General features: G+C 38.4%; 1 protein-coding gene and 1 pseudogene across 1 annotated transcript in view; both read right to left on the bottom strand.

The window, feature by feature from the left end:
* Positions 1-5,486, bottom strand: part of LOC138036655 (protein trapped in endoderm-1-like) — a 5,559-nt gene extending 73 nt beyond the window's left edge. Inside the window, exons 1-3 of the mRNA XM_068882778.1 lie at positions 4,525-5,486; positions 3,215-3,437; positions 1-2,142 (exon numbers count right to left, since the gene is read on the bottom strand). The exon at positions 1-2,142 is cut by the window's left edge and continues 73 nt beyond it. Of these exons, the coding sequence (XP_068738879.1) occupies positions 1,508-2,142; positions 3,215-3,437; positions 4,525-5,316 (1,650 nt within the window). The 5' untranslated portion in view covers positions 5,317-5,486 and the 3' untranslated portion in view covers positions 1-1,507. The remainder of the gene's footprint in view (positions 2,143-3,214; positions 3,438-4,524) is intronic.
* Positions 5,487-6,738: 1,252 nt separating this feature from the next.
* Positions 6,739-11,879, bottom strand: LOC138036656 (thyrotropin-releasing hormone receptor-like; annotated as a pseudogene).
* Positions 11,880-12,500: the final 621 nt, after the last annotated feature.

Here is a 12,500-nt window from a genome sequence, read left to right as displayed (position 1 = left end):
AGACAAAGCTTGGATAAAAAATAAATAGATAAGGGAACATAATGATGAAAATTAAAAATAAGTGATAAAAAGTGAATAGAAAAAATAAAGAAATTTAACTGGAGACAGAAAAAGTAACCAAAATTAAAGATGTACAAAATCCTTTACAATATAAGATTTTTCGTTCTTAAAAGAGGGATGAAAGCAGATTAACCCGACTATGAATCATTCGTTCTTGAAATTAATCAAATAATAGTAAAAAATAAGGACAAATATTTTCTATTACAAAAAATTCTTGGTATACTAAGAATTATGGAAAACTTATTCGGTCTTTGAACCCAACAATGGGATAAATCAGAGCACTCAAAATTAGTGAGAGTATTCTTTGAAAAATCCTCTTTAGTGAATGATGGAATTTGTGAGAGACAAATAAACTTAGCAATAATAATTGAAATACTAATTATGATATGAATAAAGTATTAAAGTTCGAGATTTAATTCAAAATTTGAAAGAAGGTGTTATGAAATAAGTCAAACAAAAATTTTTTTTACACAGAATTATTGATTAGGTGCTAGTTGAATTAAGGAATTGCAAGGAGATTTCTTGATTTTTGCATCGTTTTAGACCAATTAGGTATAGCCAATCATTGCAGTGGATGTCATAATAGAACCATATGTGTCTCTTGGTATCAATGTTGCTGTGGATAAAGTCAATCTGGCGTTTGCACTTGTCCCATTTAGCTGGTTCAGCCCAATATAGAGAGGAGAGAATCCATTCTGATATAACATGAGGTGAGCAACCGTTTCCAATGAAAAACAACATGAGCTTGAATGTGTCTAGGTCTCCAATGGGTTTCTTCCAAAATATAGATAATGTATCTTTGGGCCAATTCTTACTTGGGTAGAAAACATCTCCGTTCAGTAGGTGATATAATTCACGTCTTTTTTCTACGATGTCTTTTTTGGATAGATGTCGAAGGTCCATAATAGGGATATTCTGAATCCAGATGTGATAATTAAAGCGTTATAAGAAATAACTTAGCCTTTCCGTGTCACATAAATTTGATGACGATGAATAACAGTTATTGAAACTAAGGACAAAATAGAGGAGATATGATTTTTGCCAAAGAAAGTTCCTTCTTGAAACAAAACTGGCAATTTAAGCAATTTGAGCAATTATCTTTATAGACACCTCAAAAAATTCAAGCGGCTCCGACGGGATTCAAACTCATGACATGTGCGATGCCGGTGCAATGCTCTCCCAACTGAGTTCCCGTTATAAAGACACCTGGCCTCGGTTGTTCAGTCCAAGGATGGATAAAGCTATATAAATCACTATCCAGCGGATAAACACTAGCAACACCATCTGAGTTATCCAGTGGATAGCGATTTATCCGGTGGATAGCGATGATCCACCCTTCGAATAACTGGGGCCTGAATTTTTGAGGTGTTTATAAGAGACAATTGTGTAAAATTGTCTACGTCAGTGGGAGAATTAATTCTCTTTTCGTGTATAGTTTACTGCCAGATTAAAGGTGTACGTCTGTAGGAAGTGCATCTCTAGAGGAAAGATTCTCTATTGCGTCAGGCATTAATGACTCCATCTCGCGATTTTTCCTTTCCACAGGGTAGTATTTTGATTTTCCAAGACAGGAGCATGTAGCACTATGTTTTTGTTTATCGCACCGCTCAACACTCGGGATATCTGAAGTGTTTTGTCCAAAAAGAGATAACTCGAGGTCACTTGCATGACCTGGTACCGCAGGTTCACGTTTATGTACGGGCCGAGTGTATGCACTGGTATGATTTTGACGAGTCTCTGCGCTAGGTATGTCAGCCTCATTTGCGCATTTGTTATTTCTAGTTATATGATTTCCTCCCGTCTTGGCCTCGATGAAATCCAATATATTCTGAAAATGATTTCCACCCGCCCGCCACGTCGTATCTTTCATTGTGATAGGTTTTTGGCAATTGGATATTGACAAGGGCGCCATATTGGTGTATCTTGAATTTTGCTCAAACATTTCCAGCTCATCTAAGTTAAAGTCGAGTGGCTTAATGTACGAGGTGCTACTAAAAAGAACGTGAAAAGCGTTTTCATGATCAGCGTCGGCCTCTACAAAACCATCCGATATCCAGAAGCTGTGGCCAGCGCTTGTTGTGCCTGTAAAGAATTAAGGAAACCTTGCTGGTACTGGGTGCAGACAAAACGGAGTTTCAGAAACGATGGCAACCTCGGCAACGACACTGGCTCCACAAAACAATAGTATCGTTGGTTAAAAGAGCAGAAATAATCGTGCCGTGCGCATTTTAGCACATATGTTTGCGTTACCCTGCGTAACAACGACATAAAATCATCAAGCTTCATTGAACTTTTGACGAAAACGCGAGCATACAAATGTGAACCTTTCATGTTCTTGTTTACTCTGAAACCTCGCTTACCCAATTTATTTTTTGGATACTTCGCAGGCTTAAACGATTTCATTTCCCTCGACCTTTTCGAGCCAAAAGTTGATGACAAAATATTTCACCAGTAAAAAGGGCATGGGCTTGAATCCAGTTTAAGCCTGAAATTTTCAGGCTCAAGTTCCTTTCGTTGCTATTAAAGTAGCGTTCATAACTGCGAAGATTTCAAACTGACTTAAAGGGGCACTGTCATGCTAAATTTGCTGTTTTTAGGTTAAAAATGGGTTATACTAGTACTTGAGTTCACACGTACCACATTCCTGACAACCCACTGACAAGATATGAAATATAGATACTGCACATAGAGCTATTTAATTTTTGGCGATTTTCTGCGGACACCATCTCCAAACTCGAAAAAAACTGGCCAGTTTTTTCAAGTTTCAACCAATTTCCATCCTCTCTCCATCCATGGATGCAAATAACAAAGAATAGCTTCAGTGCACTTCAGTTGTTATTGGCAACAAAAGTACACCATTGATTTTTGGTCTTGATTTATGCAAAGACGTATTTTAGTGTTTTTAAGTTGGACTGAAATAGCGTGACACTGCCTCTTTAACTAATGTAAATTTAATTGAATAAGCTTTCAATTTTTTTACACTTTTAACAATGTTGTCAACTTGATAAAACACTCCAGACTTAGCTTCAAAGGCACATGTTGAAGACAATGTCGAAACCGTTTAAATGGCCCTTAGAACACGTTTCAAACGTGTTATAAATTTCTGATCGCGGCGTTTGACTCAAGTAAAATATCAGCCAGCCCGCATACTTACAGTTAAAGTTATGCGACCTTGAACGCGATGATTTTTGAAATTTCCTGTTGCAACATTTTGTGCAAGGCCACCTCAGTGCCCGATGGTATGCCCTTCTATAAGGAAGCCACCTGATACCGTATATCAAAGGGTTCAAGAGACTGCTGACCAGTGGTAACTGGAGCGCACACAAGCCGAACAGCGAAGGATAGTCCACTGAAAGAGTACCAAGTGTAATGGCTATCTGAAATAAATTAGAATAAAATATAATAGAGAAGCCTAGATGTTTTGGAATTGATGTTAAAGCTTTATGTCTTGGTATTTAAATGTTTAAAATTCAAGCGGTTCTGTTTTGCTTGAAATCAAGATGATAAGCGGGACAATTGTAACAACGGTTTATTCAATTTCCTGTTTTGATTCTTGATCGTAATACTAAAGAGAGGAGATATTCCTTTCCACGTATAAACTGTATTTTAAGGCACAGAGCCTCCATAGTGATTAATATGATGGGTTTTCTTTACACGTTCCCGCAGTTGACCAAACTAATGTAATATAAAAAATAAAAAAGAAAACTGAAATATTCATACAAAAATTTGGTTTTATCAACGGAGTTGATAATGTAAATTGGCCACCGTACAGAGATTCTAAAAGCTGACGTTTCGAGCGTTAGCCCTTCGTCGTTAGCCCTTCGTCGCTCTGAGGAAGGGCTAACGCTCGAAACGTCAGCCTTTAGAACCTCTGTACGGTGGCCAATTTACATTATCAACTCCGTTGATAAAACCAAATTTTTGTATACTACTTCCCCACCGACGCAGCACCACAGTTTCTTTAGAAACTACCCCTTCATTCATTTGAAATATTCATAGTTCGAAAGTACGGACCCCGAATACGAAACTGTTTTTAAAAATGTATAAATGATATTAGCAAAATTTCACCCCATATAAGAAATTAGGGGTCATCTGGAATGTAAAAAATTTCGGCTCATGGAAGAGGGATCCTGCGCTCAAATCCAGATGCTAGGCAAGTATTGAGGTTAACGTTCGTGTATGGAAATCAAAGCGCGAAATAAAATGTCACGGATTAGTCGGGTGAGACCGATTCGGCTAACTCAATGTTGTATCCAAGTTAAATCCTTTAGGAGTAAAACGTTTTGTTCCAAGTATTTAGCTATCATTTAAATGTGACTGCTACATTATCATGCAAATGCAACACATAAAGAACCTTAACTCCGAAAGATTTCAATTGGATTCAACATTGAGTCAACCGAATCGGTCTATCGCTCTATATGGGGTGACAAATCGCGATGAAGTGTCCTCTGTCAGCTCTCTTACCATCCAAGGCAACAAGCAACAGAAATAAACAGCAACGACCAAAGCTGCTAAAATAGTGAAATCTTTGTTGTCAGTAGGGTCCGCCAAGTGGGAAACTTCACGCTGTTTAGCAGAAAAGTTGAACCCGTCATCTTTTCTCAACTTGGTACTGAACGATCCCTTGTTCGATGTGCTGAATTTTGCGTAAAAACACAAGCAACTGACTAACAACAAACACATGAGGAAAACGACGAAAAATCCCGCCACAGGATTTTCGTACAGGAACAGGCAAAAAGTATATCCTGTATCCTTGGAAACGTGGAAACCGTCTAACCACAGCAGAGGCCACGTCGCTATAAACGCGGAGATTATCCATTTTCCAAAGAAAAATGCAACGAACAACTTTCCTTTCCATTGTTTTCGATAGAAGCGCGGTGTTAAAGTAATGAAAAATCTATCTAGTCCGAGAAGAGTAATTGCTAATGTGGCAGCACAACGAAGAAACACGATACTCCATGCTTGAAGTCTGCACAAAGTAAAGTACTTGTAGAAATTGTTTCCTTTGTCAAAAAACACGAACAAAGAGACAACATTTGGTCCCAAAATATTTAAAATGTCTATCAAAGAGATCGTGACGAGAAGAAAACTGAAGGTACTCTTTCGTTTTGTGAAACACAAAATGCTAACAACAGTTAACAGGTTTCCTGCTAATATAATGAACGACACTACAAACACTGTAGTTATTAAAGCAATACGAATCTCTGGAGATACACTGTTGAATGTTCGTTCCCCATTAACATTCTCTGATTCCATGACACTATCGGTTTGACCAGATTGAATATCTCTTTCCTGAGTCAGTGTGTAAGAATAACGTACTGCCAAACAATAAAGTAGAAATCATGGACTGCATGTATGCCCAAGCCAAAACCTTTGTAAATGGAAGCCTTTGCATGCAACTAACCGCAAATTTCAATAAAAAGCATTGAAGGGCCGATGATATGGAGTTTCAATCTGTTTTCCCACTCAAGCGGGAATGATTTCCAACACGATATATTGCAGCTACACAATTGTCACAGGTTGAAAATTCTGTAGTGTTAATATGAAACAAATACAACTTTGTTATAGAGAATAATTTATCAGCCAGTGTAGATAACGTAACATTTTTCTGATTGGTTTTAAATATTTATCTCTTTGACAAAAAACAGGTCTTATAAAATATTGATTAAAACCGACTGATTATTGTGATTTATGCTCAATTTGGCATAATTTCACAATTGAGAGAATGGTACTTCTCTATGATTGTGGTTTTTACGACTGGACGATAAAGTTAAAAGAAAAAACAAAGAAACGAATAAACAATTTTCAGTTTCGGCCCTTGTTTATTAGTAGTAACAAGAACGTTTATCATCAATATTTCATATACGGCTGGCTGATTGATCCTCATTAATTCCTTTTCTTACCGCTTCTAGAACTTTTAATGAAATTTTGATCGTGGTTTTATGAATATGATAAAAGAAAAATAATTCTTTTTGAATGGAATACAGAAAAGGAAATTACAATGGTGTTCTCCATTAGTCGTTTCTGAAGAGTTAAAAAGAAGTGAAGATATTTCCTTGGATTATCTCAGTTCTAAAATGCAGCTAATAGATTGTTAAGAACCGAAGCCTTTCTTTTGGATATGACGCATTCGGATTTGTGGAGTAAGACCTTGTTTCATGAAATAAACAGCTTAAGGCTTTAGGGGCGAACCCAGGATCTTAGGAAGGGGTGCACCAATACGTAATGGCGTAGCTGACTTCTGACGTGTTTCTTTTTCCCGCAGAATACCAGTTGTATTAGAAAGCCCCAGGTCATCTCATGGGTGGGGGGGAGCGCACTCCCTGGCACTCCCTGACACGGTTTCCGAGATCGCTAATTCGTTTGTCAAAATTACGATTGGTAATACCTATGTATGAATACTTCAGCGTAGCTGATCGGATGATAATTCTTTTTACTGGTGGAGTCTGCGTTGGTAGCTATATATGTCATCTCAGTACGGAGGGCCAGAAATTTGGACTGAGTTATATAGGTCCAGCGACTACTGTGACGTATTTGACTGCAATTGGATCATTATACGTTTCTGAGGCACCCAGCACGACCAAACAGTAACCTATTCGACTTTACGATATAAGTACATTTTGTTACAAGCAAACGATCATTTCTAAATAAAAAATCTAAGATCAGCCTAGTCTTTTTTTTCGGAAATTGTGCGCGAAATGAAATTACGTTTACAGACCGCTATCAAAAGTCTCGTCGTCAGGCAGAGATACATCTGTATCAATAGTTGTTCCTAATTCTACGTCGACTGTTGATAAAGATGTACTTAAATGGCTGGGGTTTACGATTCCTTTCTCCTCGTCAGTGTTGTCGTTGGCAAATGCAAGGTTGCATTTCTGGTTTCTTTCTTGCTCGTCTTCTTGCGGCTTCTCTTGTCCGTGGCTTCCTTCAAATTCCACCCCAGTCACACTGGTAGAGTGATGATTTGATACTCCATTCTCCCCACGAAGCTTCCCTTCGCGAACAGAAAAATCAATGCTTTTACGAGCATTAGACTGAAGGGTCCAAGCTGTTGAAAATTTCACAAAGGACCCTTTGCGACGATTGCCATCTGTCGATTAAAGAAAAAAATGCGCCGAATGTTTGGTCCAACTTGTATTAGTATTGCCCAACTAGAGGGCTAATGCAAATCCTGCATTTTGATTGGCTACGGTACTAGAGGACTATTAGTGATAGTCCTCGAGTAGCGAAAAGCGTGACTCTTTCTTTCGTTTTATTCCCAAATAAATATTTCTTCAACTTGCATTTGCTAAGTTTATTATTACCTTTTTTGTCCGATTAGTTGGGTGATACTAAAACAATTAGACCCTTCGCTCTCAAGGGCCACGGGTCAATAGCCCATTCGGCTTCGCCTCATGGGCTATTGACCCGTAGCCCTTGCGGGCTACAGGTCTAATTGTTAAATGGGTCACTATAAAGCCTATGTAATTCCCTAAAACTCACCGAAAGACTAACTGATACTGAACTTCAAAAGTATTTTTGTCTTTATTCTTGATTTTGAACGAAGGCTGAAGTCTGTAATAGCGCAACGATGGCTCAGTTGGTTGAGCGTCGGGCTGCCATGCCGTGAGTTCGACTCCGGCTGGACCAACACTCAGGGTCTTTAAATAACTGCGGACAAAAGTGCTGTTTTTGTAATGACATCTACAAATAGTTAGACCCTCTAGTCTTCTCGCAGTCCCTGTGTGAGGGTATAGAACTTACACACTATTCGCAACGAGTGGGGCATGGTGTTCCCGGTGTTGTGTTCTGTCCCCTGTGACTGATATCATGGTTGCACGCGAGAGTTTTAAATGATGAGTTGCGACTCCTAAGCTCCTCGTTGGTAAATCAGGTATGACTATGACTACCAGTGAGCTTAACAAAATAAATCAACAAAATAAATTTTTAAAAAGGAGTTGCTTTCAAACTACTGATGAAGAGGGAGTACCCTCGAAACGTTTGGTTCTCTTTTAAACTTCTTGGGCGCAAATTTGAACTTTGATATTATATTCATCCGCATTACTGCGCAGCACAGTTTCTTCGAATTATTGTTGCGTAAACCTACCAAGGAATGCAGCGTCGGGTTTTTCTCCTCCACACATTGACAAGATTTTCTTGAATATGTAAATGTATCCGTTTCTGTATCTTGGGCTCATTTTGCCGTAGAGAATGGGATTGATGAGTGCGTTTACAAGAGAAAAGAAACCGATTAAAATGACTGTTGCGCGGTCGGTTCGCCCAGTTACCATGCTGTAAAGGTTTGCCAGCTAAAAAAGAAAGCAAAACCAAGTAACAGAGTTTGAAACAAAATGAAAAACAAGAACAGAGAAAAACAGTGACCACATCAATACATCACAGGCAAATGAGTCTCAGAGCTTGACTAACCGCAACTAAGTCAGCGGCGGAAAGATAACATAAGAAAAAGCCGGAGAATAGTAACACATTGCATTAGATCACTAGCCTTTAATCTGCCAACCCAAATCCTCTGTCCTGCGCTTTTAAGGGCGAGACCAGTTGGGGACGGGAGGGGAGGGGAGGGGAGGGTGGAGAGAAACGTGAACTCCATAGATCCATGAGAAGTTAAAATGAGTGTGACTAAATTTGGGACGTAAAATGGTCTTTTATCGATATTGATACTTAATTAATAATGGTAATAGGATTGAGTGGAGTCCAATTTAGTCTGTAATCATACGAGTGATTAACAAAATCGGATGACCGCGAAGCGGGAGTCCGATTTGTTTAAACACGAGTATGACCACAGACCAAATTGGACGACACGAAGTCCTGTTATCAATTAATCATAACCATTACAATTTCCAAGAAAACAAAATTAATGCATTCCTTTTTCACTGCTTGTCCATTTTGGAAAATCGCCACTGAGTTTGGTAGGGTAAGTGGTTGTTGCTATGGTTATTGTGATAAATTCTGTGATTGGTGGATTAAGCTGAGTGCACTTAATATGATTGACTGATGTAACTGTCCGATTTCAGGTATCCTATTACAGCCAACTTTCCGATTTCACTGTCCGATCTCAACCCTACACAATAATTAGTGAAAAATAAAGTAGTTAATGCACCAATTACATTTGAGAAAATTGTAATGGTTGTGATTAAGGGATTAATCGGGCGAGTAATTTCAAAATAGGCCGATAGCGAAGCGCTCGATTCCTCCCTGAATTGTACGACACGAAGTCCTATTATCAATTGATCGTAACTATCGCAAAACACGAGAAGGCGACGGTGATAAAATTTTTAGATCTTAATCTGCTCAACTTTTCTTAGTTTTTTTAATAGCTCTAGAAAAAGGTAAATGATTCAAATACAATTAGCTCGCGCTTGTTGACGCAAAAACTGCAACTATCCAATTCCAAGGTGTCCAATTACAAACTGCCTTATTGCTGAAATCAAGGCTGTTGATAACCAATCAGATTCGAGAATTTTGTAATGGGTACGTGATGTAATGATATCGTTCATAGCCTGCAAGCCAAAAACGTTACATTATTAAGATCTTTTCAGATAAACTCAGAGGCAGGTGTACAATAATTTATCTCTATTTCAGCGGGTTTTCCAAGGGGCACAAGCAAAGAATCAGTACGCCTGTGCGTTGTCTTTATTCTGGTTTTATTTGTTCATTATAAACTTGTTGAGACGCAACGTAAAAAAAAGAAATTTCTTTCCTGGTATCGTTATTGTCTTTGCACGTATACGTACACAAAAATGAAGTTAGCGGAAATTGTAGCTTTTGGAATCAATTTTGCTGCAAAGTCGAAGTCAGTGTCACCAAACAGGGTACAATAAACCAACAGAAGCTTTTGACAGGTTTGCGGAAAGGATTAAACAGTATGCTTATCTTGTCGGCTTTCAAAGGAATTAATTTAACGATAATCCCATTAATGTCGGCTTTATGAAACCATCTTTTCATGTTCTAGTGTCACTTTAATGAACTCTACAAATCACTTCGATTCCACCAAAACATTGAAATGATCTATTAATAAGACCCTGGAACTGTATTCATTATTAAAAGTAGGCGGTAGGCTATTATAAAACTTGTACCGTAAAATGTTTCCAATATTTGTTCCTTGCTTTATTTAAGACGCGCTACAACGCAAAGCAAAAGGTTATCAAAGCTCAAACTGAACAAACCCTGGAACAGATTTTATATTATGCTTTAGAGGGAAAAAACTGTCATAATATCCACAGCATGCAAATAGCTTCTCCCAGGAAGTGTTTTTCTAAGAAGATTTGTGTTTTTTGGAAACATGTACAAAAATGTAATCATAATTTAAGTAATGCAGCTTCACCTTATAATTACGGTGCATTTAGATTGTTATTCAAGTACATTTACCGCATTTTTAAAATGCCCCGGGGTTTTCGAATTTTTGGCACCATGCAGCTATTCACCAATGGAGTGACTTTGATTGAAGAATGTTTGAACGAACTCCCTACAGCGATATTGTCTACCCGGCTTGTCTAAGGCAAATGAAGTACCCTAACGACCACTTCGGCTATAATATAAACTGAAAATTTGTTTGTGTAAACCATCGATTTGACCAATTTAGTACAGAAGGACTTTCATTAGAATCACCAAATGGCGTTTTATATAATGCGAAAAGATAGACTTTCGACCGACTGGTCCCGGGACGGATCATGTAATTTAAAACCCAGCTTTAAGGGGGTTTCCACCCTGAGCAATTCATTTTTGAAAGTTTACTTATTTGAGTCAACTTCAACTTTAATGGGGTTTGGAACGTTTGTGGATCTACTTAAATTCTGACCTAGGTTTTGAACAGACATAACACACAGCAATTACACTTATCAAGATGCACGCATGCACGACCAAAAAGGACTCACCAAGTAAGGCAACCAACTGAAGTAGTAAAGCAACACCACTACGGCCATCATGAATGACATCTGCTTGACTTGCCGTGTTCCTGCGGTTTCCCGACTCTTGTAATTTTTCAAGCCAGTTTGCTTGGAAGCCGCCATCACAGATTGGCGTTTCACAAATTTGCTGCTAGTAATCTTGATGGCTATAAAGCACATTAATACCAGCACTAACTGTAGCACACCAATGCCAATGATAATGTATCCGTACATGATTCCGAAATCAGATAGCTGATAAAAACAGTAACCACCTCTGAAACTTGAATGCCCCACTCCGATGAACGGTAAAATTGCCAGGACGATAGAAAACAACCAGACAGCGACGATCGCTTTCCTTGCCCTTCCAATTGTAACAATGATGTGGTGCTGCAATGGCCTCGTCAACAAGATGGCTCTATCGCCTGATATCAAAGTTATCGTGCACACGGAAGCAATACGAAACGTATACGTGCAAGTAACGAACGTAACACAGGACACCGGTGTCCAGAGATGAGGACCAAGGAAGTTGTTCACGATGTTGAGCATTTGGAGCGGAATAGCTGCATTTACAGTGTCTGCAATCGACAGCGAGAATATGGCCTGTATAAGGTAAGTGTCCTGAGAATTAGAAAGTGTCCACAAACTAAGAACGCAATTACTCCTTCCACTACCAAACCCAAAATGGGATTGATCTGGAAAAGAACCTCGCTTGCAGCAGTTGTACCATTCTCTAAAGAAACATTCGAAATTGCTATCGTTAAAGACAGCGACATTTGTGTGAGAAATTGACAGCACTGCCTTGAACAGAAACTCAATATGTGAGTGATGAGTCTTCCTTCAGGTTTGCAGTTCTCAATGCACAATCAGGCTGTATCCCAGAATTTTCCTTTAATTCTAGGATAATGCATACATTCAAACTTTAGATATGTATTAGCCTCTTAATAACATCAAGCGAGAATTATCTTTACAATGAACGCATTTATTTCTTTCTGTTTACTTTTCTTGACAGATAATGAGTTTACTCCAGCGAAACTGTCTTGCAAGACTAAATTAAATATAATGCCGCCAAAAGAATCAATATGAGAAAGTTAATTAGTATAGGAAGTTTTGAATTGCGGGTTTATTTAGATACATTGCCACTTTTTATTGGGGCTTGAAAAGCGTTTTTGAGATCAGGTTGCTGCGAAAGAAAACATGGATCTTTAGTGAGAATGAGGAATGTATTTTATTATTGTAAACTAGGGGAGACAAGCGTAAATTAAGCTTAAACAATTACATTATCATTTGAAGACTACATTGGTATTGTTTTAGCGCGTGACTGTCGCCTTATTAAACAAAATGAAACAAGAGCTAGCTGTTCTTTGACAATACGAGATTATAAAAATAGTAAAATAATGAACTATGAAGTTTCCTTTTCGTTTGGTTACAGCAGCATGACCTGATACAAAGCAAGACGCCTAAGAGCAATCACGTGGGTTGCAAAAGGGTGATTCAAAGGGAACGCTAAATTAATCTCAAATTTTGGAGCTCTCCCGGCGTCTGTAGACGCATGAGGCA

This window comes from Montipora capricornis, unplaced genomic scaffold (genome assembly GCF_036669925.1).
Source record: "Montipora capricornis isolate CH-2021 unplaced genomic scaffold, ASM3666992v2 scaffold_495, whole genome shotgun sequence".
Lineage (NCBI taxonomy): Eukaryota > Metazoa > Cnidaria > Anthozoa > Scleractinia > Acroporidae > Montipora > Montipora capricornis.
Note: the sequence above shows the minus strand (reverse complement) of the source record. Positions and strands in the feature narration are given on the sequence as shown.